The 27,376-nt window shown below is 36.9% G+C and overlaps 1 protein-coding gene across 2 annotated transcripts in view; it reads left to right on the top strand.

Annotated features, from left to right (window-relative positions):
- The window catches only part of GTF2F2 (general transcription factor IIF subunit 2), a 170,764-nt gene that overhangs the window by 78,941 nt on the left and 64,447 nt on the right, over positions 1 to 27,376 (top strand). For both annotated transcript variants that reach the window (XM_036757794.1, XM_036757795.1), the window contains one exon: positions 2,141 to 2,222. In XM_036757794.1, coding sequence (XP_036613689.1) covers positions 2,141 to 2,222 — 82 coding nt within the window. The remainder of the gene's footprint in view (positions 1 to 2,140; positions 2,223 to 27,376) is intronic.

Here is a 27,376-nt window from a genome sequence, read left to right as displayed (position 1 = left end):
GATCCGTATGTACAAAAATATTTATAGCAGCTCTTTTTGTGGTGGCAAAGAATTGGAAATCAAGGGGATGCCCATTAACTGGGGAATGGCTAAACAAATTGTGTTAATAGAATGTAATATTGTTGTGCTGTAAGAAATGAGGAGGAGACGAACTTCATTACAATGTGGAATGACATATATGAACTGATGCTGAGTGAGGGAAGCAGAACCCAGGAGATCATTATACATGATTACAGACACACAGTATCTGTAAGGACTAACTTTGATAGACTTGACTCTTGTCATCAATGCAGGGTTCAAAGACGGCTCCAAAAGACTCATGATGGAAAAAGCTGTGCACATCCAGAAAAAGAATTATGGAGTCTGAATGCAGATTGAGGCCAACTTTTTGCTCTTTTTTTTTCCCTTCTTTTTTGGTTTCGTTTCTCCCTTCTCATGATTCATTCCATTGGTTACAATTCTTTATTACAACTGGACTATTATGTAAATATTTTCAATGTAAAAGTATATGTGGAACCTGCTTTGGATTACATGCCGTCTTGGGGGACAAGGGGGGAGGAGAGGGAGAGGGAGAAAATTTGGAACCAAAAAACTTGTGGAACTGAATATTGTAAACTAAAAATAAAAAGTAAATTTATTAATTAAAAAATGATGTGTTCACATCTGAACATAGAACTTGAGAAATGGACTGATCAAGGTAGAATGTAGACCTTTTTGCCACCATCTCTGTAAATCCTTTTGTCTCTTAAGGAAGTCTAGAATGTCGTTCTCTTTTTTGGCTGCCATGTCACATGCTTAGCTGTATTCAAGTTCCCTTTTCTTTTTCACAAGAACTGGTGTCCAGTCCTTTAGCTCAGCCCTTGGCCATTCTGTTGCTCCATGCCGCTTCTTAAAAGAATTTTTGTTGTAGGTTTCCTGGTATGGTAGTTTCTAGCTGCATTGTTCCAGACTGAAAGCCACTTAATCTGCTGTAATAAAAGGAGAAGGATCCATTCCTATCTTTCTATATATTCAGGAAAGTATGAATATTCTTCTCTGTACAGTACCTCTCTGATGGGAGGAAGGAGAGCGATAGAGTTGAAATGACTTTCGTGAACTTTTCAAACCTTTCTTTTATAATTACTATACAAAGACAATATAATAATAGACTTGTAGCCTTCAAGAACCTAATGGAGAAAATTCAAACAAAAACCAAATAATAACAACAAAACTTTAATTTTAGAGGAAGACCAGTATGATTTAGTAAAAAGGAATATATAAAATCACAATATCTTGTAGCTGGAAGATAAAGAAGTTAGGTAAAAGTTTATCTTTTTGAACCCTTTTATAGAGGTGATCATGGCTGTGAGGCCAAGAGAACTTAACTAACTTTTCCAAAGTAACATGACTAGTTAGTGATAGAAACCAGTTCCCTTGATTTTTGGGGTAGTTCTATCTTTTACAGTATTCTTTTATAAGAAAATTGCTTATTTTTGTAAGAAAGTTGTAAAAATCCTTGAATTCTTTCTTTTATACTGCCAGAGCAATGTTGGGCATGGTTTTAGGATCTGCGAAATCGTCGTCCACCTCTCTTAGAGCCCAGGACTCTGATACTGAGGAAGAGGTTAAATACAGAGTCCCTGAAAAAAAAAGCCCAGCAAGATTTGAACCCAGTACTTATGATTCTAAACCTGATAGTGTTCTTTCTGTTATGCTACATTTCATCTGCCTACATTATACAGAAAAAGTAAGGAACAGAGAAATTGATTTAGAATTATAGAATATTAGAATTTAAAAAGCTGTTAGAGATCACTTAATCCAGTCACCTAATTTCATAGATAAGGAAACTGAATTACGGAAAAAATTACATTATCTGTTCAGAGTCCTGCTAGTTTGTGGCAGAGGTAATACTGTATCTTCCATATAATATAAGCTCCTTGAGGTCAGGGGCTACTTCATTTTGTCTTTCACCAGTGCCTAGAATAGGGGCTGGCATATAGTAAGTGTTTAATAAATGCTTGCTGATTAATTGATTTCTGCTATTCCATTTCCAGATTTGGCTGTATTCTATAATCTTGCATAGTATATCAAAAGGCTGCACTGGAAATAGTAAGTATTATGTCTTCAAATATGATTTAATATGTTTTTCTTTCCATTCAAGATAAACTTTCATTGGAAGGAATAGTGGTACAGCGTGCTGAATGCAGACCTGCTGCCAGTGAAAACTATATGAGATTGAAGAGGTTAGTAGTTTTACGTTTGAAATGAATCTGTGATGTTTACTTTTTGAGATCTTGGCATGTTTTTTCTGTATGGCAGGTACGTGTATATGTACATCCGTGTGTGGATTTGCATATGTTAGAATTCCAGGTGCTACTTAACCATGAAAACTTTGCTGACAGTTACTTGAATTTGTTTTTTCTGAAGCCTTTATTTGTTTTTTGAAAAACAAATGAGAATTTCTTTGGCACTGCAGAACTGCTGTCCTTCCAGAACATCTGAGGATCACACTTGTTTGGATACATTTTTTCCTAGTGACCCATATGTATCTTGGTTCCCTAAAAGTATTTAATAAGACCTTTGTACCATATTGTAAATCATTGTTTATAAGTCATAATTTATTATTACTACATATTCAAAATACCATGTTTTATCATTGCATTGTCAATATACATATATCAAATTTCTAATTTCACTTTTGCCTTATAGAATTTTTAAAATAGGAGTTTGAAATTTACTTACTGCTATTTTTTTTCTAACATTGGTCTTGCATTTTGTAGATTATATATAATCTTATAACTATGTTTTATATATTTTTTATCTTTGGAAAAATATAGTTTTGATACCTAAATTTTAGTTCCTTGTTAAAAAAAGTCTTTGAAAATGTGAACAGTACTTTTTATTATAAGTCTGTTACAGCTTATCTGAAAACCTGTATATTTTAGTTTTGTGTAATTTAAAATCATAGTTTTTAGAGTGCATGCCAGGTAGTAGAAAGAATGCTTGAGTTCTGGTCCCAGGTCTCTGCCACTGACTGAGTTATATGTTGTCAGGCAAATCATGTAGGTTTTTCCCCCCCAGTTACATTAGCCATAAAATGTGAGAGTTAAACTAGATAATCTTTTTGGTGTCTTTTAGCTCTGAAATTCTATAATTACAAGGGGAGAGTGAGGGAATTTTTTTTTTTAGTTTCTCTCCTTTTCTTTACCAGGAAATTGTCTTAAGTATTCTTTTGTAAGAAAGAGAAAAAGACTGGATTTGAGTAGACAGTAATTTATCTCTTTAATTCCAAATATAAATAATTCCAAATATAAAGGTAGTTAAAACCACAATATATATGAGTGAAAAAAAATCTGCCGAGCATGTACTTTACCGAAATGACATGTATCAACTCAGTTTAAAGTTACAAATCTCCCACAATTTACTTTTATATTTTATTACTTACCTATGTATATGTTGTTTCCCCAGATAAAATCAAAGCTTCTTGAGGACAGAGACTGTTTGGGGTTTTTTTTTTTTTTTTTTTTGCCGGGGCGGGGGGGTGGCGGTTGGTCCCTAGTCCTTACATAGTAAATGCTTTTGGATTTGATTGATTCAAGACTTACTTTTTCTAAACAGTATGGAAATTGGAACTATACTGGTTGCACAGGCCAATTACTAGGATCTTCATTTTATTTGGAGGTTCTCTAAAGATTCATGTCTGGCACATAGTAGGTGTTTAATAAAAGCTAGTTGGCTGACAAGTGAAGGAAAATTCATTATCTTCTATTCATCCATAGGGCCTTTCCCTATCTCTGGGATGCCTTCTTCCTCATTCAAAAAAAAATTCGAAATCTTTTAATCTTCTGAGAATAGAACAAAACCAAACATTATTGAGCCTTTCTTAAGTGATATGAAGCTGTGATTGATTGCCAGGTTTCTGTAACTCACAATAATAAAGGAAATGATTTACATTGAACATAGAAAGTCCTTCTGAATACTAAGTTGTGAAGGTCCTCACACCCAGGAAGTTAGCAAAGTGACAAGAGACAAAGGACTAGCCAATATTGGTGAAGTCATGGAAAGACAAACACACTAATGAATTGTTAGTGGATCTAGAATTAGCATAACCAATCTGGAAGCCAGTGTGAAATTGTGCAAATAAAGTGAGTAAAATATCTGTAACCTTTGACTCATCATACACACCAGAATAGTTACAGTAGCATTTTTGCACTTATGAGGTATGGCTTTGTGCGAAAGAGTAGAGGGAGAGAGACAAGGGTAAATCTAGGTGATGTGAAAACAAAATTTCTCAATGAAATTTTCTTTTGAAAAAGTTATATAGATATTGCTAAGGAAAGTTTAGGCATCTTTTTTTAAGACTAAAAATTAACCTCTTTCTTGAATATTTAAGAGCACCAGGGAAGTACTATTTAAAGTTGTTTCTTATTTTCCTTCAAAAGTTTTAAGGGTTTTGTGAAATCTCCCCAAATAATTGTTTACTGCCTGTTTTCATGAATATATTCTTCTGACTGTTCAGGCATATGATCTTTAAGCAGTAATTATTAGCACTCTCCAGATAGGCGTAGTGACCTGAAGCATCCATTTTGTTTTTCTAAACTGCTGTGAGGCACTCCAGCTATTGGAAGATGATTTGAGGGGGAAGAAATAAGGGGTTGTGAGAAATGACCAAATAATGAAAGGAAATTCTTGGTTTCATTTATAATTCCTGACTTCTAATTATCAATTATGTGTCTAGGGCTATCAAGTGACCTCTTAGTCTGGTGTTGAGAGAAAGCTGAAGCCCAAGGTGTTAGGATGCTGATAGAGCAGTGAGATCCAGTTTAGTTTTAGTGCTCTTGAAAGTTAACAAAGCTTTTGGCACACTGAAAATTATTTATCTGCTCATTTTATTTTGAAACATTTTAATTTTTAGTGTAAAGTAATTTTCTTTAGAGCATTGTTGTTTTAAATGTGAAGTCTTTTCAAATGGGTCTGCTAAAAATAACAGTCAAATTGTGGGAAATTGTGTATAAGCATGATTCAGAGTGAAACCATTGCAAGTACTTATGTGATTAGATGGCATTTTAGTGTGCTAACATCTTATACTAGTTTTGCATTATTTATAATATAGTATGCCCTCTGGAGTTGTCAGTAGCTGGTCAGTCCATCAGTGTTGTTAAAAAATACTGCCTTGGACAACCCATTATTCAGTACATTTGGGGGCAGCATGGTGTAACATTAAAATTGCTGGATTAAGAGTTAGGCTAGAGTCCAGTGACCAAAGCTATAAAAGCATCTTACAAACTTGAAAGCATTTTTGCAAATGCCAGAAATTAGAGTCCAGCCTGTAGTGGGGAGATGGGAGAAACCAAGACAAATTAAACCCTGGTCCCTGCTCTGTCTCCCAGGCCTGTGTCTCTAGCTCTGATTTTATTACGTTGATATACTTTTTTAATCATAGGTCTCAGACATAAAATCACAAAGGCATATATCAATCCCAGTAATAGGTAACATTTATATAATGTTTTATAGTTTGTTAAAACACTGTGTGATTGGTCTGGATTTTTCATTTCAACCATGTGAAAATCTCCCAATGTGGAAACTCCCTCCACTAATACCAACTGACAGCTTTTCTGTGTTGTAGAGCAGGGCTGTCCAAAATACAGCCTGCGGGCTGCATTTTATGCGATTTTATGCAGCCTGCCTGTGGGTTTTAATTTTCACAAGCAAAAAAAAAAATAATTTGGATGGAATGCATTAGATTTTTTAATTCCATCACTAATATATAATCTTGTTGATGCTAACTTTCTTTGGTGTTTCTAAACAGTATCACGGACGGAACATATCACACAGAATTTTCCATCAATCTGTGGGATGCGTTCCGTCTGTACAATGTAGACTAGTCAGTATGCACCTACCTTTATACTGTTGTGTTGTTGCTTTGTTGTTTTGTGTTTGCTTTTGCACTTAACACCTTCGCCTATCATGTTGATGACACCTGTTCCCCCACTTTCTATTAGTGTACTGTATTTTTTACTCTGGGTGCAGCCCTTGAATAATTATTTTATTTTAATGCAACCGTAAGATAACCTAAGGTTGGACAGCTTGTTGTAGAGCATTTCCTGGGAGGGATACTAAGAGATTAATTGTCTTTCCCAGATCCACATAGCTGGTATATGTCAGAGACAGGACCTGAACTCTGGGTTTCCTTACTCCAAGATTAGCCTTTTATCCATTCATTATACCAAGGCTCCTCTCTCTCTCTCTTTGTTTTATTGATATGGAGGTTAAGTGATTTGGTCATGATCACACACAGCTAAGAAGTGTAAGTGGGTGGGACTCAATCCCAGATTTCTCCATTCATATCCAGCACTGAATTGCTCATATGTCTCAGTCTCCCTCTCTGTGTACTGGGACACTAACACGGTCCCCAAGCACTTCCTGGTGGAGGAATTATAGCCTAGTCAACCAAGTACTTGTCTGGGAGTCAAGAAACCTGTCTTTTAGACTAAGTTACACCTGAACTTGATGTAACCTTGGGTTAAAGCATCTAATCCCTCTGGCCCTCAGTTTCCCTATTTTCAAAATTTTGTTTTTAGTTCTGAATACCATATTTTAGGCAGAGCATTGAATAGCTTTAGTGTGTCCAGAAGAGGATGCTTGTTGGTGTTTGTCATTTGTCCTTCAGTCTCAAAGGACCATGACATCAAGAAGGTGACATCATGACTTGCAAGTGGATTGGATTTAAATGAGGCAGGCCTGTGCAAATTCACCAGCCTCACTCTCTCTTCCAGAGCCATCTGAATCCAATGGCAAGATATAGATCAGGATGACTGTAGATGGCCCATATGTGGGAGACCTGGCCTTTTTAAGCTAAGTTCTTTCCCACGTTTCAGTTTGTCTGAGGCAATACTCATTCAGTGATTAAGGCTAGATAAGAATGAGGCAAACAATGGCCTCTTGCCTAGTCAAAAAAAAAAATCAATCTGGGAGTGATGGGGTTCTGGGACCCGGACCCCCAAAAGGAAAACTTGAATAGAGCCTGAGCATGTGACATGGTAGCCATCCTAGGCTTCCTTAAGAGACAAAAGGGTCCAGACATATATTCTGCATGGGTTAGGCCGTCTCTCAAGTTCTGTATTCAGTTGTGAGCATATCATTTTTAAGGAAGATTGAAACGCGAGGAGACCAGGAAGCAGGCAGAGGTTTCATATGATGTTTTATTTGATTATTCTGCTCTGAACTTGTTTGTCTGGCTGCATCTAATTGTGTTGTTGTTACTCTTCCTCTAGGGCTAATTCTACTTCCTAGATGCTCCACTGATTGACTGAGCTTTTCTACTTGTTTTTCTAAGCTGTCGATTCTCACATTTCTTTTCTTGTAGTTTTCCTTCACTGTACCCCATCAGAGGGGGAAGACGCTTAGGGTTTCTGCCAAAACAGAAATAATTGCTATTTACACTCACTGAACCATCAGATGCCAATTAATGACTGAATGAATCTTGGGCTGGGACATTGTTGGCCAGTCAGTGAGAACAAGAGCGATTTGGGTTTAAGACACAGTCCTTAAAAAAATAAATCTGGTCCACAAGCCCCAAGATATCTTGTGATGCTTCAGCAATCAAAATTATATTCCTTTGGGCAGAGTGCCTGCAGGTAAGGGTATGATTCCCTGTGTGGACAGAGGTAGTTCTGGTCCCTATTCAGCCAACTCCATTGGCTTTCTATTGCCTTAAGAATAGGAGTTCTTAATCTGAAGTCCATGGCTAAATTTCAGGGAGTGTGTGAAAATGGATGTCAGAAAGAAATTTTATCTTTACTTTCCCTAATCTTTGGTTTTCTTCGTAATCCTATGTATTTTTTTAATTAAAAAGCATTTTCCAAGAAGCGGCCATGACATAATCAAAGGTAAAAACCTCCTCCTTCTGGAATAAAATATAAATTCCTCTAATTAGGTTTTAAAGTCCTACACAACTTGGCCCCAGCCTAACTTTCCAACCTCGTTAGCCATGGCTCCCTGCTTCCCTAATTCTCCCAAACTAGCTCTCTCTTCTCAGTATATGGCACTCCTTTCCTCAGCTACATCCCCTTTCACTGGCTGACCCCTGTTTCTGAAACGTTCTCCTTCCTAACCTCTGCCTTGTAAAGCCCCTCTTTTCCTTTAAGATTAAACTCTAACACCATTAGCTTTTCCTTACCACCACCACTACCCTCCACCCCCAGCTGCTGATATCTTCCATCCCAAACTGCTTTGTATGTGTTTGCATTTGTTCCCTTGATATTCTTTCTATGTTTTTATATGAGCTCGTCTTCCCCATTAGAATGTAAGCACCTAGAGGGTTAGGAATTGTTTCATTCTCTATGCTAATGATTCTCAAATCTACCTTTCCTGCCCCAGCCTTCCTGCTGACCACCAGTCATGAGCTCATCTCCAGCTGCTTGAAAGACATCTTGAACTGGATTCCAGTGACATCTTAAACTTAATATGTCCAAAATGAAAGTTGTCATCTTTTCCCCTAAATTCTCCTCCCCCTCCCCCTCCCCTTCCTTATTATTGTAGAAGGTAACACCATTCTCCTGGTCCCTCAAGCTCACAGCAAAAAAGTCATCCTGGATTCCTCACTATCTCTCACCCAAAACCACCGCATCCTCACCTCCACCCATATCCAAGCTGTTGCCAAGGCCTGTGCCTCCTTCTCTCCTCTGGCTCTGCCACTGCCCTGGTATAGACCCTCATCATTTCACACCTGGATTATTGCCTTAGCCTGCTGGTAGGTCTACCTGCCTTAAATCTCTGCCCGCTTCACTTCCATCCTCCATTCAGCCACCAAAGTGATATTCCTAAAGCACGCATCCAATCATATCACCCTCTCCTACCCAGTAAACTACAGTGGCTCCCTGTCATCTCCAGGAGCAAACACAAAATTCTCCATTTGGAATTTAAAGCACTTCATAACCTAGCCCCTTCCTACCTTTCCAGTCTTCTTACACCTTGCTTTTCTGGTATTTCTTTGGTCTGGTGACACTAGCCTTCTAGCAATTCCACGAACAAGATACTCCCTCCCTCTGCTTTGGTCATTTCCCCAATGCTAGGAATGCTCTCTTTTCTATGCTCTGCCTACTGACTCCCTGGCTTCCCAACTAAAATCCCATCTTTTACAGAAGCCTTTCACAATCCCTCTTAATTCCAGTACCTTCCTTCTCTGTTAATTCTCTGTTAATTATTTCCTATTTATCCTGGATATAGCTTGTTTTACATGTATTTATTTGCATCTTGTCTCTGCACTGGACTGTAATCTCCTTGAAAACAAGGACTCTTTTGCCACTTTTTGTATCCTTAACACGTAGCACAGTGACTGACATATAGTAGGCACTTAATAAATGTTTATTGATTGAACTTATATCTTCAGAACCCATTACAGAGCCTGGCACATGGTAAATACTTACAAATACTTGTTGATTAATATTTTCTTGTTATATGGAAATTTGTTTTGAATTGCTATAAATAAAAATTATGTGAACTATCAAGTGATGATAGTCCAAAAATTGATTTAACTAGAAATTTCTTTTAATATTTTATCTCCCATAATAGTCTGAATATAGACCTTACTTTTCCCAAAATTTGGCTAAATGCAACTTATTTTTTCACTTTTTTTCTTTCAAAGACCTCTCATTTTAGAAATAGGTTTTATATTTGGACCAATAAGATAAATTATACCCTTTCTCTCTGTGCCTTCCATCTCCCACCTTCTTTCTTATTTAAACTGATTGAGTAACGTGATTTTGCTGATTTTCCTATGTGAAAATCACAGTTTTAGGGAGGAAAAAAGTTGATTCAAAAATGTATTTTGTTTTATTCCTCTGCACTCAGTTTTTTCTAGAAGATTTTTTAAACCATTGTTTTGGTTTTTCTTATATTCCTTAACATCTTGTTGAAGGACTTTGCCTGTAGGTGCAGAGCATGAAGGGAGCAGAAAAAAATCAAGCTTTTTTTTCCATATGAGAGAGATCAATCAGTAAGAAAAAGATTGTGATGTAGCATTAATTTTCTTTGGCAACATCAACCTGTAATACTTTGCTAATTTCCTAGTGTTTCATTGTATCTTTGGAGATATCTTCAAGAGAACCTGACTTGAGGAAGGAAAAAAACACCTTGGTCTCATTTTTGACAGAATTGATCATCATGGCTTTAAACAAAGACCCTCAAATAAAAACATTTGTCTTTTTGGAATGCTCACAATACATACGTGTTTTCTTTTCTCCAGCTATAATAATAGTATGTAAACGTGTTTAGTTCTCATAATTCTGACTGTATCCCCCTTCAGTTACCTACTAGCTATGTGACCCCAGGCCAGTCACTTGAATTCTAATTGCCCCCAGGCAACTTCTAAGACTAGTTGCTGATCTAAGTAGTTGGACAGTCATTAAAGGCACACTTATTGTGTGCCTATTCTGTGCCAGGCACTATGCTAAGCACTAGGGATACAAATGAGGGAAAACAAAGACGGTGCCAGCCTTAGAAATTTACAATCCAGTAGGGAAAGACAGCAATACACAAGGAAGGGAAGAGTGGAGAGGCTGGGGAAGAAGGCACAAGGCAAGGGGGCATGATGGAGCCTCGTCCAAGGAGTGTACTTGGTGGAAAATGAAGAGTTGTTGGCCTGGGAGCCATCTTTAAATGAGGGCTTTAGGAGAGAAGTTCTTTGCTCTGCCCTCCAGGGCTCCAGTTCGAGGGACACAGGGTAGTGATGACGTGTTTCCTCTTTTGAAGCTTCCTATGCTGATGAAATCATATGTATAAACCAAAAAAAAATTCTGCCTGTAACTCAGAAAGCGTAAGGAATATAATTGTCCCTTTTTAAAATATGGGATTTTTCTCTTTTTAAAATTATTTTTGTTTCATTAAATATTTCCCAATTATGTGTAAACAAAAATTTATAACAATCTTTTTTTTACATTTCGAGTTCCAAATTCTCTACCTCCCTCTCTCCTTTCCCCATTCCTTGAGAAGGCAGGCAATTTGATACCGATTATATTTGTGAAGTCATGCAAGACATATTTCCATATTAGCCATGTTAATCATGGGATTTTCCTTAACATATTTGGATTTATAATTTCTGATCTATAATCCCATTGAGTTTTCTTGCCAGATATATCCCACCCATGCCTTCTCATCCTGTAGAACTCTTGTCCATATCTCTCCACAGTACTCCAGAGGAACTCTATCCATCCTAAATCTAGATCTCTTTAACATTATTGGGGCTCTAAAGAATTTTAACAAATTGGTAATATTTCATTTTATCCCATATGGTAAATGACTAGTAAAGTGGAGTTTTACTTAGAAAATTTTCTCTTTTTTTCCCATCTGTGATATTTTTATTTTAAAATAGAAGGAATAAGAATTATTCTTATATCTAGATGCTGATTTTTCCCTTGTCTGTAAGCCTTGACTCTCTGCAGTTTATGAAAGTATTAGTATGTATGCCAGAAAATTTGTGTGTCCCCTATAGTCTTATAACTTAGGAGCTCAAAGAGACTTCAGAGGACATTTGGTACAGCCCTCTCAGTTTATAAATGTGAAAACTGAGACTCAGGGAAGTTAAGTGATTTGTCCAAGGTCACACAATGTGTAAAGGATCAGAGGTAGTAAGTGAACCCAAGTCCTCTGAATGAATGAACAATATAGAAAAGTTAGCGAGTAACTGTACGATACTGTAAATATTTTAGGAGTTCAAAAAGAAAGTAAGTCATATTAGTAGAAAATAAATCAAGGAGGAATTTTGGGGAGAAAATGGATTTAGAGCTGAGCCCTGAGGAGGTAAAGAACTTACACAAATGAGTGGAAATGGATATAGATGTGAAGGGATCCTTGGGAGTGAGGAGGCTGGGTTTGTGAAGAGTGAAGCAGAGTCACAAAAGGAGAGGAGATCCCTGGTAAATGCCTCTGGTTGGTGAGGCTAGCTAGATCTTGACTTATTTATGGATAGGAAGAGATCTTAGAGCCCAGGAGGCCCTGACTCCCAGCTAGGAGATATCTGCAGCAGAATTTGAATTCAAGTCACCTTAATTTCGGGTCAGCACCCTTTTTTGGGACTAGATTGCTTAACTGCCTCTTCAAGAACCTGAGATTATTTTTACAATTTTAAAGTTTGCATCTGTGTCAAAAGGTAGAAAAATGGGTTGGCAGGAGAGCAAGAAGCAACCAAAATAGTTTTTAGATTTGTATTTCCTTTTCCTCTCCTGGCTCTTGCTCATTTCTTAGAGAAATAGCTCACAAACAGGTCTTGATTTCAGACTATTTACTTTAAAGTTTCTAAACTGCAGGAAAGTTTCTGGCCTTCTTTTGCTTTATGTACATTTATGTACCAAATACAAAGCCATTCTTGCTAAACTAGTAACAGCTCTCCACGTCCTTTTCCTGTTTTCTTTCACATTTTGCCAGTATTTCTTCTTTGATAGGATTCTCAAGATGGAGGACGATACCAGCCCGTGTAAACTTACTCTGTGAACTTGTTTTCTTTTCGTTGGTGCTCTGTGATCTGGCGTCCCAAAGGCATTTGTGTTTATTTTCTTAATGTCTTCTTTTTCCTTCATTTCTTTAATAACCTAAATTAGGCTACAGATTTAAGTGGGGAGGGAGTGTTCGGTTCATTTGAGATTGAGGGAGACAGGAATAATCCCTGGAAATGCATATGGAAATAAGAGGAGACAAATAGTGTTGCTGTGAATTGTTGTCAAAACTTGGAGATCAGTTAATTGACCTAATTTTGAAGCTGATAAATAGTGAGGGCCTCCCCCCCCCAAAAAATCCCTTTAAGTAATAATCTCATTTATGTGGACTGTCTTGAACACTTTCCACATGTAGTGGGTATTATTGGATCATTATTTAGTTATGGGATTTTTCCTAGTAGTGGTAGATTTATATTGATCCGTCTGTATACTTCCATAAGAGAAAGTGAGTAGAAGGCAAGCATTTAGAAGACAGCTGGCGTATATTAAGAATGCAGAGTTAGATTTGAATTAATTATCTAGGTTTGAGGCACCTTTATGTCAAAGTTGACTGGCTAAAAAAAAAATCACATAAAACTATGTGCCTTATGCCACAAGACTCAGTAGTTTTGTTCTTGTTAAACTTCCAGCTGTACAGGACAACCTTTCTCTCCACCCCACCCCTGCCCCCCCAGGTTTTATTCATCCATGAATGGTTGCTGGTAATCAGGAGGACCTTTGGCAAAAATTGTAAAGTCAAGAAAATTCGCATTTGCTATCTCTGTCTCTCCTCCATCCTCCTTTCCCAACCACTCCCTCAGGCATCCAGTGCCCTCTTATTCTCTACTTCCTCTAAACTAACAAGAAAAATTCTGGTATCATTTATTGATACTTATCCATTGATTGCATACATTTTGGTGTAAATGAATGTATCTCAATCTACCTGAAGCAGAGATTTGCTTTTTTCTCCTTTTAGCTAACTGTAGACTGAGCTAAAGCAATTTCCAGCCTCAGCAAGTGGGAGGGCATAGGGGAGCTAAAATCATAGTGCATGTCAGCCAGCCCTGAAGGTGATTCTTACTGTCTTTTAAAAGATGACTGGGAGAATGACCAAAAAGGTCAATCTCTCTCTGTTTCCATGGATAGGATGAGTAGGAGATGGCCTAGCTAGCTTTGCTGGTCTAGGAATAATATTTATCTCTAGTTCTTCTGAAGACGTACATTTCTCTAAGACTCCCATATATTTTCCAGTACATTTGACATTGTTTTATTTGGTGTTCGATATTTTCATATCACAGACCTTTATTGTACAAAATGCTTCCTTATGGCTTCTTAGTCTATCTCTAATATTAAAGTTTCTGACAATACATTATCTTTGGAAGTCATTGTTGTTAACAACAGTATTGCTGTAATCTATCACTATGGAACAAATTAAAGTTAACTGTTCACTATAGGGCCAGACCTGTGAGCTGAATAACCAACTTGTAACTAATGCTTTTCTAAACTAGTGTTGTAAGTAAAAAACCAAAGCAGTTACTAATAAATGGCCTGTTAGAGTTTAATTCTTTTGATGAAAGTCCATGATTTATTCCCAGAGAATAATTTTTATATTCTAAGAGAAGTAAGTTTTGTGTATTTATGAATAATTTTTCATCCCAGTTTTACGATATAGAATAAGGTAATCTTAGCTTATAAACAGCTTATACATCTTCATTAACTCTTGCATGTGATCCCTGATCCTTCTCACTGGAAGTGATTTTCCCTCATCTGATTCTGTAGCATGTTGTATTCCTCATGTACTTCTAATAAGTTAACATGTTTTGGGGTTTTTTCTGTGTACATATGTAGCTCCCTCACAAAGGCTATGGCAGTGCCCATTGTATTTGTCATTTCACCGTATCTCCCCTCATACACTGTGTTACACATAATAGGTAGTCAGTAAATATTTGTTGAATGAATAAGTGTAATATTCATCCCACTGCTTCCTCCCCACAGAAGTGGCCCCTTCCTCACTTCTGAAGCCATTGCTTTTATCCCTACAGCCACAGAAGCTGTGGGGATGCAAGCTGAGGTCTTGCTCAGAATCTCCATTCCAAATCATAAGAAGGGGAAGCCTTGTGAGAGCAGACTCTCAGGCAAAGCTGGCCTGTCTGTATCTATATGATGACCCAGTCTCCTTTACTTCCCCTACTTTTTTTTTCTTTTTTGCTTTATTATACTGCTTGGTTTTTCCTTTGTTAAAGCTGTGCCAGAAAAAGCAGTGGACTTTGAGTCAGAATACCCTGGATGCAAGTCCTGGCAGGTAAATGTATTTACCATGTGATCATTACCAGTTCATATTATTCTCCATGAACCTTTGTTTCCTAGTCTGCGAAATGGAAATTTTATAATTGTTGTAGCCTGGTCTAAGAGATAAAACACTGGACTTGGAATCAGGAAGATCCAGGTTCAGATTCTGACTCAGATACACACTTGCTGTGTGACCCTAGATAAAACACCTCACCTTGCTGAGCCAGTTTCCTTCTCTGGGAAACTGGAATCATAATAGCCCCAAGCTTATAGGATCATTGTGAGGATTAAATAAGATGATGTATGGAAATCTCTTCGTAAAACCTGAAAGCACTGCATAGATGTTTTTGTTGTTATTACTTCATATAGGTTTTTATAAGCAGTATGTAAATGTGTTGTTATTGTCATCATTTAATTAAACATTCCCTTTAAAAAATTTAAATACCTCTGGGTACCTTATAGGGACATCAATAATTCACTGATAAGTATAAATTCAATCAATTTGATTACCTCATTCCTCAGCTGAGGTCAGCTTAGCTGAAGAAATTGGAAGTTTAATTGGAGTGAAGTAGATAATTTTGAAAATTGAAGTACTTTGAGGTGTTAGCATATTTTTGGCTAGGATATTGAGATATTCTGGGGCAGCCAGAGGGTACTAGGGGTCTAAAGGGCAGAGGTATTGAGGAGCTTTCTGTGGAGCTGGAAAAGTGGTATAGCAAGGGAGATCCAGGGCTGCTAAAAACAAGCTTTACTGTTTGAAATACTGCCTGGGGCTTATCCCTAACTAAGAAAATTTAGGAGACCTCTGTTTTTTCCTTACAAGACCTGTTGGATTTAATGGGTTTTGGGGGTCTAACCACCATTTATACCATTGTTACTATGGGAACATATATTCCCATTCTAAACATCTGCCTTACAAAAAGATACTTGGAGTACTGCTCTGTGTAAGATATAAACTGTAGATTTTAGTCTAGAAGAGAGCTGGCAGTCTAAAATGGAGTTTGCCATTTTACTTGCTTTGGAGTGGTATTTGAGTCATACATAAATTATTTTTGGTTACTAGTAGTGTCTCATTTTTAATGACTTAAGATACGTTCATCTTCAGCACATCCCGAATAGTAATACAATTACCATGTACAATGGGATTTGGTTTTTCTGGTACCTTCCAAGGCCCTCAAATGCCTGGGGAACGTGTTTGTAGTTTATGCTTGTTGCTTGCTTTTATTTACTTAAACGAAAGCTTTAGGTGTCGTGGTAAAAATTTTCAACGTAAAAAATAGTAGGAATGTGGAAAAGGATCAAAGTGAGTGGGTTTAATTGGCTTAAACAAACAAAAATTCCAGACCTTCTTCTTTCCCTGCCAGACAAAGGTACAGGATGGCCTTTTCGATTTTGACATTAGCTTCATTTTATGCCTATGCTTCGCCCTGAAGGCTGTCTTAGGCTTAGGATGAGTCATTTCTTTTTCCCACTGCTGCATGCCAAGGTGATGTGTCTGCAGTTTTGTTGATTCCTGGTATTCCATAGCTTTGAAGCATCTTTAATTCTTTCACTCAACAACTATTTACTGAACACTTACTGTGTGCATAACATTGTTGTATAAGATATATATATATATATATATATATATATATATATATATATATATATATATATATATATATATATATAATACGGCTTCTGGCTTTAAGGAGCTTATCATGCAATTAGAAATATATAGCATATTCATGGAAAAAGTTAAATGACAAAGTAGAATATGATTTAATACCAATGAGTGATCCAGACATTTGATTCTTTAAAAATTAGTGAAGGGAGAGCTCAATATAGGCTGAAATGCTAAGACTTGAGATAAGCCTTAAGGGAATAATAGGACTTGCATAGAATATAAAGTGGAAGGATGACATTTCAAGAGAAGAATACAACATGAGTAAAAAGATGGAAACAAGCCTGCCTGGAATAGAGGGTTTGGGCCTAGTGAGCGTCTAGGGAAAGGTTGTGGGACTTGGCTGAGCAATTAGACCCTGTCCTGTTAGCAAAAGAAGGCATTCATCTAAGGTCCCTGAGCATGGGAGGGTGTTCTTTGAGATAGCAGTATAGAATCTCCTCCCTTCCCCTGCTGCAATGACCACTAGACTTCTATCTAATCGTTTAGCAGTTTCCATGGTTTCTTTCTTCCTTGGTAAATCGACTGTCTTGCAAGTCTTCCTTATTGATTTTTTTGTTGTTGGAAGTTAAAGTGTTGATGAGTTAAAGAGTCAAATTAGTTGATTAAAGTAAAGAAAAAAATAAGTCGAGCAGTGATGAGAATGTGTCTGAAGTCATGCACAATGAATACGCAGTGTTCAGAATGTGCGCAATTTCTTGACTTATTCCAGGAAAGACTTACAGCCTTTAAAAAAGCTTTTAAAATGTGAAACCAGATAGTTACTGACACTGCTTCATAAAATGCCTGAAGAGACCAAGTTTTCTTAGCTTATGCAAGATTCTCCTTTTTTACAGTCCAAAATAATGTGGCTGCATTAATGAAATATACTCTTTAAGTTATTCATTAAAATGAATATAGTATATTAAAATATTTACTTGTTCAATCTATATATGACTACCAGCTATGCCATCAGTGGCGTAAGTTCTCTTTTGGGGGAAAATGGCAAAATATCTTAGCCACAAAATTTACAATTTGCATAATTAATATGAAAGCCATATGGTATTTTATTGTAGCTCATTAAATTACTAACAGTTTGTACTTCTATTTTTATTCTCATCTTAGTGCATTTCAGGAGTACTTTTGTGTAAAATAAGCTTTAGATACTTCTGTTTTGTAGAGAGATTGACCTTTAAGATGAGACTGATAGAATATCAGCTGTATAATACTGAAATCAATAGAATCTTTGTCATATCTAAAAATACCCTCCATATAAAGCATAAGTGACTTATGCATGTAATATGTATGGTTTTTTCCTCAGAAACATAAAGAATGAAAAAATGGATAGTCATATCAACAAATGAATTAGCTAGTCTTAAGTTTTGCTTGTAGGAGGCAAGGTATGTTGTAAAAATAATCACTGGATCACAGATTTTGAGCTAGAAGGGATACCAGAGATCATTTGGTCCAGCCGTTTTTCTTTCAGATGAGAAAACCGAGTCCCAGGGTATGTGCTAGGTCACACAAGTAGTAAGTATTAGAGGAAAGATTTTGAGCCTAAGTTCTTTGCATCCACTGTATCACTCTAGTTCTGTGCATTGCCTGTCCCAGTAAGCTCCTTTGGGCCCTGTTTTGTTTCCTTTTCTAAATTCCCAGGTCCCTAGCTCAATGTCTTACACATAGTAAGCTTCAGAGCATAATATAACAGAATTATGGCTATGAAGAAAACCCTTGGAGAATGAATCATGTTTGGATAGCTGGGTTTTGTAGGAGCTAAGGATTTACTCCTCCCCTCCCCTTTAAATACCGTAACTGATTAGAAGTCCTTCTAAAACGTATTCTCTACCTCCTTGTTTTTTTATAAGAATTGAACATAATTTGGCTTTTTATATGGTGGCTTGAGGTTATCCTTCATTGCTTTTTGTACTTTAACAGAACATAGTCACCATGCCCTCAAAGACTGTCACTGTGTCAGCCTGGGATGGTGGAAAACCACTGACCGTAGAGGAGGAAGCTGTGGCTGCTGCTTTGAGTGCTGTCCATACATAGGGAGTGACGCCTGTCTGAATGTCAGGCTCAAGAGAGGACTTTGGGCTAGATGGATGAGCCATGCAGGGTTCTGATTTTATATGTGGGGCTTCTTGTGGCTACATTTAACAATCGGTCTGCCTTAGAACATTTGCCTTTTCAACTTTCATCTGGTTTTCATAATTTTTCTCACTCTTCTGTGACTGTCACCTGTTACTTCTCAGAGCAATCAGCTTGTCTTCTCTGTAGCAGCCTCTCATCTCCCTTTTGTTGTTCTGCTACTAATCTGTCCTGAGCGTATAAGCTAAAGCACTAAGCTTATTATCAGACTTTTTAGAATTATGCCTAAAAATTAGGTCCTCAGTAAAGAGTCATAGGGTTTCCTTTTCTTCAGGCACACACTTGGGGCTTCTTGGAGGCTTACTTTCTAGTTCTTAGCTCTCATGTCTTAGTGAGTAGATTGTCACTATATTAAAATAAGTCACATGGTAGACAATGTACAACTAATCTCATGTCAGAACTAGGTGTTATTTGATCTCTTTTATTATAAGTAGGATGTGTTCTAGCATCTTTCTAAAAATGTGATTTATGATAAAGTATTACTAATTAAATTCCCCGAGGATCCATCTTTTCAAGTGCTACAAAAGTCATACATACCCAGTAAACGCCACTAAATTGTTGATTGCTAGAGTTTAACACTCTGCCTTTTATTCAGATTGAGTTGGGGATAGAAGTAGAAATCTGATTTTTGCCAGTGTAGTAATCAAAATTATCAGAAGGGTGTTTTTTTTGTTTTTAGGACGTACTGGGGAAAAGAAGATCAGAGAAGGGATAAATTCATTGCTTGGGTTGGATGGATGATGATAGGGAATGACAGAGAGAAGGCAGAACTACTCAACTTATATTTTATTTTACTTGTTTTCTCTGCCCAGGACAATGATCTTTGGACTGGAAAGAACAAAACAAATATGACTCCTAGGGAGCTGAACCCCAAGATAAGTAGAGAATAGGAGCAAACCCAGCTGCCCTTGATAAATTCCAGTCCACTTAGGGCCTTATGAAATACATGCCAGGATTGTTAAAGAAACTAGGCCCACATAAAGTACGTGCCAGGATTGTTAGGAACTGCCAGATAAGCTTGCTGAGCCAGTCTAAGTGATTTTCAAAATATCTTAGACCATGAGAGATATGGTCCAAGGCTGGAATTGGGCAAATATCCCTGTTTTCACAAAGGAAAGCGAGTCTACACTCCAGACTTTAGGAAGTTTGTTTTCCATTCCTGGAAGAATTCTAGAATATATTATTAAACAGGCTGTCATGATCTTCTAAATTAGGAAATGGTGATCATCAAAAGCTAGCATGGCTTCATCACAAAGTCAAACCAGCTTAACCACTCTATGTATCTCGTGTGTACCTAATTATTTACTTATTGTCTCCTTCACTAGAAAAGGAACTCCTTGGCAGCAGGGGCTATTTTTGTATGTGGCACATAGAGATGATAGGTTATCTAGTGAATTTGTTTAATTGTTTACTTTGATAGAATCCTGAAAAAAATCTAGAAAGATTTTTTTGGAAGGGGGAGGGGTTAAATGATTTGCCCAAGGTCATACAGCTAAGTGTCAAGTGTCTGAGGTCACATTTGAACTCAGGTCCTCCGGACTTCAGGGCTGGTGCTGTATTCACTGTGCCACCTAGCTGCCCGGAAAGGTATTTTTAAAAATATGATGGTTGCATTCAAATATAAAAAAAGAAGTCTGCCTAGTGTAATATTGAATAGAGATTAGTAGAAAAATTGGAGATCTGTTGTTACTGTGAGCTCAGTTGTGTAGGCAATCTGAATATTATGGTCTGCATTTTTTTCTTTGCGTTTTATACTTTATGTTCTGGAAACGAGATTGCAAACCATGCGTAGTTAATAAGTTGTAAATATCAGTGCAGGGAAATGCTGTTTCAACAGTGTTTCCATATAGAACAAATTTTTTTTTTAGTTTTATGTACAAATCCACAGCTTGTCCAAACTACTTTGACATTTAAGCTACTCACATTTGATTTTAATTTAATTCATTGAAATCAGTTTGTCTTTCATAAGCTTTATCTAAAGATCCCCGTTACTGTTAATTTATACCTTTCTTATAGTACTTTATTTTTCTTTTGTAATAGTTACTTGTGTACTTGACTTATCTCTCCCTGATAACATGTATTTAAATAATGCCTTATAAATTACAAAATGCTTTCCTTACAACAGTCTTGTGAGGTAAGTAGTACATTTCCATTTTATAGATGTGGAGACAGATCCAGAACATGTGAGTTGTCCATGGTCTGTTGTCTACCTCCAAGTCCTATGCTCTTTTTAGTACCCCAACATGCCCTTCTACTAGATTATATACCCCTTGAAAGCAAGGATCCTGTCTTGTTTATCTTTTAGCCTTCTCCTTTTTCCTCATTGTACCTTTATCAGCAACTTACTACACTACCTTCCAGTACACAGTAACTGCCAAAACCATATTTGCCGTGTTAGGTAATTAAATTGTAAACATGAGCATGACAAAAGTATACCTTTCAAAGGAGTAATCTTGTAGTGGAAAGATAACTGGATTTGGTTTCAGAGAACCAGGGTTAAAATCCTAGTTCTTGCTTAATTATGTATTTGTTACTTCAGATAAATCACTTAAATTCTCTAGGCCTTTCTTCATCTGAAAAAAATGAGTTCTAGGAATTATCTTTAAGTTCCTATCCAACTCAATCCTATAATCTTATGAAATAATATATGGACCCCAGTAAGAGAATAATATGTTAGATTAGATCACCATTTCTTCATTCTATTTTTCAAGCCGGTAATATGGATAGGATAGTAAACTATTTGTTTATTTATTTATGGTTTTTTGCCGTTCACTTCCATAAGATTTTGAGTTCCAAATTTTATCCCCATCCTTCCCCTCCCCACGCCCCAAGATACCGTGCAGTTGGATATAGGCTTTACATATACATTCATATTAAAAATTTTCACATTAGTCATGTTATAGAGAAGAATTAGGACCAATGGGAGAAACCATGAGAAAGAAGAAACAAAAAAGAGAGAGTGGGCAAATAATATGCTTTGATCTGCATTTAGACTCCATAATTATTTTTCTGGATGTGGATAGCATTTTCCATCATGAGTCATTTGGAGTTGTCTTAGATCCTTGCATTGCTAAACAGAGATAAATCTATCAAAGTCAGTCATTGCACAATGTTGCTGTTACTGTGTCAGATGTTCTTCCTGGTTCTGCTCACTTCACTTGAGCATCAGTTCATTAAGTCTTTCCAGGTTTTTCTGAAGTCTGCCTGCTTATCATTTCTTATGGAACAATAGTATTCCATTAGGATAGTAAACTCTTAAGGCACAATTGAATGTATAGGGCTGCATGTATACCTGCATTAGGAAGGAAGGAAGAGTTCATTTATTAAGCACCTACTATGTGCCAGGGACTGTGCTAATCGTATAACAAATATCATACTGTATCCTTACAACAACCTAGGGAGCCAGGTGCTATCACTATCCCCATTTTACAATTGGAGTACCCAAAGCAGAGGTTCAGTGACTTGCCCAAGGTCACATAGCTAGAGTGTATGGCTGCATTTGAATTCATGTCTTCCTAATTCCAGGCTGAATACGCTGTCCACTGTGCCATCTACCTGCCTCTACCAATCCATAAATTGAATGGATACTATAATTCTCACATAAGGCAAATGCCCAGTTTTATCACCTCTTATTGAATTTTTTTTAAGAAATCCAGTTTATTTTATTTTCAGTTCCAAGTTCTCTCCCGCCTACTTCGCTTCCCTCTCTTTTACCTATTGAGAAGGCAAGAAAAATAAAACCCATCGCATATATGTATAGTTATACAAAAATAAAATTTCTGCATTAGCCATGGTTTTTTTTAAAAAGCAAGTAAAAAATTTAAAATAGAGGAAAATATGCTTCGTTCTTCACTTTTTTAATCCATCAGCTCTCTCTCTGCGGATGGATAGCATGTTCCATCATGATTACTTTGGAATCGTGATGGGTCATTGTGTTAATCAGAGTTATTAGGTCTTTCAAAGTTGCTTATCATTACAATATTGCTGTTACTTTGTACAGTGTTTTCCTGACTCTTCTCACCTCATTGTGCATTAGTTCATATAGATGTCAAGTTTTTCTGAAACCATCCCCATCATCAATCCATACAGCACAATAGGAGTCCATCACAGTCATACACTGTAGTTTGTTCAGCCGTTCCCCAGTTGATAGAGGTCTGCTTAGTTTCCAATTCTTTGATCTCTTTGGAGTGTAGGACTAGTAACAGTGTGTAAAGTTGGTAAACAAAAACTGTGCTCAGTGCTTAACAGACAAGAATAAGAATCTCCCTCATAGGTCAAAATGATAATTTCTGTCACTCGTTGGAGATGCTTTGGCCCCTCTCATTCAAGAAAAGCTAATTATCTTCAATATGTGTAACTAGTTTGGTTCTGTGATACGATTTAAGCCCAAGTTCCCCACCAAAATAAAGAATCAAACATAAGACTCACAAGTAGAAATAGATTTTGAATTTTTTAAAGGACCGAAACGACCCAAATGCTTTTACTGACCATATAGTGAATTATTCCCCAGTCGTTAATCAGTTTCCAGACAATTCAAAATGGGTAAAAAATTTCACTGATTACAAATTTCGAGGGTATTGCTTTCCAGTGCTAAAGTTTTTCTATTCAATTCGACATTTTATATATTTTTATTGCTATTTTTGTTTTTATATCGTCATTTCTTAATGCAGCTCCACTTTTTTCCCATCTAGAGAGCTGTCCCCCATAACAGACAGTAAAAAAGCGGTTCATCAGAAACAGCTAACACATGAATCAAGTCCCACATAATTTCCATGTTCTATATCCAACATTTCCCATCTTTCTCTTCTTCAGGGTCAAGCATAGTCATTATAATAATAGAACATTAAGTTTTGGGTTTTTCTTCAATGTTTTTCTTTCTGTTTACATTGTGGTAATTGCAGTGTATGTTATTTTCCTGATTTGGCTCAATCCATATAAATCTTCCCATGCCTCCATGTATTCTTTATGTCCATGGGAATCACAAATCTAGAATTGGAAAGAACTTCAGAGGCCATGTAATTTAACCCACTCATTTTACAAATGAGAAAACTGAGGCCCACCAAGGCGACATGTCTTGCTTAAGTAGGAAGTGACATCAGTGGTGAGATTTGAACTGTAATAATCCATTGCATTCACATATCCCAGTTTGTTTAGCCATTCCCCAGTTATTGGGTATCTGTTTGTTTCCCATTCTTTGCTACTGTAAAAAAAAAAAAAAGTGAAGGTATAAATATTCAGTGTATATTGGACCTTTCTTTCTATCATTGACCCTTGAGGTAGATGCCTATCAATCAGATCCCTAGGTCAAATGGTCAATTAAATAAATCTTTATTAAGTCGCCCTCAGTGTAAGGTACTCTATACCATCCCCTTTTGGGCTAATAATTTCTTTGAAAAATTTGATATCTAACCATTATATTAAGATTTCATCTGTTTGAGGTATATGCAAATGGTAAAATGGTATAAGTGATGTCTTTTGACTCATGCATAAATTGGATTTAAATGAGGCAGAGCTGCATGATGCCATTGACCTCACTCTTCTGGAGTCATTGTTGTCCAGTGGGAAAACAAAAATCAAGATGATGATGATGGCTTGGGACGCAGCACTTGCTTCTGCTGCCTTCGTGGTATGTTGGCACAAATTGTTCCCATCCTCCCATTCTGCCAGGACAGTTTTCACATGCTTGGAGTCAACACTCCTGTAACTCACCAGTGGGTTTGAGGCCTATCGGTTCCCCTCAACCTGGTTTAGCCTGTTTGCCAAAATGGTTTCCTGGAGTGTGGCCACTCTGTATGCTATAATTTATTGGAACCACAGGTGAGAGTTGGGTGGCAGATGGAACACCAAAGGTAGAAAGCAGCCCAGAAAAGGGCTCAGGAGCCCTCACACCAGAGGGACTAGTATGTCCTGAACACTCATACACCCTGGCAGAGAGTACAGATTTGAAATAAGAGAGGAAAAACTTTCCCTTTTTTTCATCACATCCTTTTCTTAATTTTTGCATGAGGAAATTGGACAATTAGATTAGAACAGCTTTTAATAGCGTCTCACACTGTGTAATATTTTGCTAGTTTCATTTTCTAATAGATTTTTTTAAGAGATGGCTTACATTGTTTTCTAACCTTATGAAATTTAGGAGAAATTATCATTACATTTGTATTCTAATTACACAACAGTATAAGCTTGGAGACTAAGGCTTTAGTACCCACTTTGGAGTGGGGGAGGAAAAAGTATTTACTCAAAAACAAAATATTAAGTTGCTCCTGTTTTTATTTTTACCAAAATACTGGATTTGCATAGGAATTAATAACTTGTGTGTAGTAATGCAGGTGTTCCATAGCTCTGTGTGTGTGTGTGTGTGTGTGTGTGTGTGTGTGTGTATCTCCTTTGGGGTAGAGACATTTTCATTTTTTTGCATTCCCAGTGCTTAGAAAACAATGCTTTGCACATAGTAGGGACTCATATTTGCTGAATTAAATTGAATTGTACTACATGAAATGACTGAAAACTGAGAGATTGTACTTTATATATTAATAAAACTTAGAGGATTGAACAAAAATTAGTGGTTGATCGATTTTTTTTTCATGGCATTGGAAAATAGCAGTAATCACTAATCCCAAAAATAGGAAGTACGGTATAAGTTGGCTAATGAGTATACAATCGTTGCTTAAAGATTACTATGTCAATTTCTGGTCTTTGCCCAAAAGCTTTACCTCTGGATTAGGAGAAACAAAGAAAGGTGTTTGTTAATTTAGTTGGGTTTGGGTGGAGGGAAGGGCATGGTTTGTAATTTGTTTTGGAAAAGGTTGAAGCAATAGGGTTTAATATGTCAGGTTTTGGCATTAATCATCTTCTCTGACATCACTATACCACCTATCCAGCTTTTTTGTCTTCAATTTGACCTGTTAAAAATGAGAAGAAAAGGGATATATGAAGTTATCTTTCCCCTGTCTCTCCTCATTTGATTGGAGACAAGGACACATGAATAAAGGAATGAAAACCAATGTTACTGCAATACCTAATAGGTCCCAATTGTAACTAGGCAGCTGGGTGGCTCAGTGGATAGAGGACTGGTCCTGGAGTCAGGAAGACTAGAGTTCAAATCTGGCTTCTGGTGCATGCTAGCTATGCAGCCTTGGTCAAGTTAATTAGTCCCTGTCTGCCTTGGTTTCTTCATCTGTATAATGAATAAAATCCTCCCAGGGTTTTTGTGAGAATAAAATGCAATGATATTTATAAGGTACTTTGCAGACCTTAAAGTGCTACCTAAATGCTCTCTGGCTCCCGCAAACCCACCTATTTCTTTCCCAGCTTGCTGTGATTTCTTTGGAGTAGCCAGAGATGGAGCCCCCAGAAGTTTTGTGAGATTGTCCAAACAGTTTTTTTTTTTTACGCTTGTACTGTTGTGTTCAGATATTCTCTCGATATCCCAGGTGCAGCTGGTGGCTTCACATTGGTAGATGTTGCCACTCTCTTCCCCCCCCCCCCATTTGAGGTTCCATAGACTCACTAATGAAGTAGCCATTTGCTCTATCTATTTAGTTACCATAGTAACACCATCTTGGTTATTAGTGTGTGTCTGCAGCTCCCTACAGTTTGACATGTTATGCAGCTAATGATTCTGATTTAAACCAAGTGTTTTGTATTAGGACAAAATGCACTTCATAATGCAGTGCATGATGTTTGCTGTATAAAAATTGTTTAGCTCACTTTTGTGTTCTTCTACAGGAGGTTATAATAGCAGTTCTATAATTAGAGGGTTTAATTTGGAGAAATAATTTGTATGTTTGTGTAATCTTTCATATAGAATATTACTTCTTAATTATGACTTCCAACCTATGGGTAGAGAATTTGTTTATTGTGTCTTTGTTTACAGTCAGTGAGTCCATCAGTATAAGGATCTCCAATGTGGAAACTCCCCCCATTGATTCAGATCAGCAAGTTTCAAACTGAAAGGTTACATGATTGGCCTCTGTCAGAGGTATGACTTGAGTCCAGGTCTTCCTAATTCCAAGTCAGGAGCTCTGCTAAACTTCCTTTCTTCCTATATATCACAGGGGAACATAACTAATTCTCTTGCTTAAACATTTCTAATAGGCAAAGAAATTTGGTTGTTGGCATGCTTTTCTTAGATACTGAGCCTGTGCACTCTGAAAATGACTATGCTGATGTACCTCATGATTTTGTGCTTTTTGTTAATAATGTAAATAATATAGTTTTGACCTGGAATTTCATTGTTAGAGAGGATTTTCAGTGAAGAAGTTTCCTCTCCTTGTACAGTGTACAACACACTTCTGCAGCATGTATTCTCTCTTTCTTAGAGAGTTGCTTAAGGCACTGGGAGGTCAGATGACTTTTCCCAGGCTCTGTGAGCCTGGTCTTCTGACTCTGAAGCTGTCCTTGCAGCCATTTTCAACTTGCCTTTTACCAGTCCAGACCAATAAGTGGTAAAGGTGAAAAATACTTCCTCTTAGCCCAGCAACTTTCCCAGTTTTTAATCATTATCTCAACCGTTAGGTTAGTCACTTTCAGCTGAATTACTCTTATTTAGGTGTTTATTTTTTGTTTCCTTCTTTCCCATCCCACTTTGGTGCTTCCTTAGTTTTAGTTTAAACCAATTGTACATAAAGCTATTTTCATCTTAAAACAGAGTTTTAACTGCACAAAGTATAAATATGTATTTATAGAAAATACACATTCTCTTATATGCATTAATAGAAGCAGATGGTATAGCCTTGTATGTCAGTGGCACATATAATTTCAGAAATATGATCTAATCTTGATTGTAACAAAAGTCATTTCTGTACCATCTGTTATGAAACATATGAAGGTTCACATTAATATGCCA

This window comes from Trichosurus vulpecula, chromosome 4, assembly GCF_011100635.1.
Source record: "Trichosurus vulpecula isolate mTriVul1 chromosome 4, mTriVul1.pri, whole genome shotgun sequence".
Classification (NCBI taxonomy): domain Eukaryota; kingdom Metazoa; phylum Chordata; class Mammalia; order Diprotodontia; family Phalangeridae; genus Trichosurus; species Trichosurus vulpecula.
This window is presented reverse-complemented; position numbering and strand designations above follow the sequence as displayed.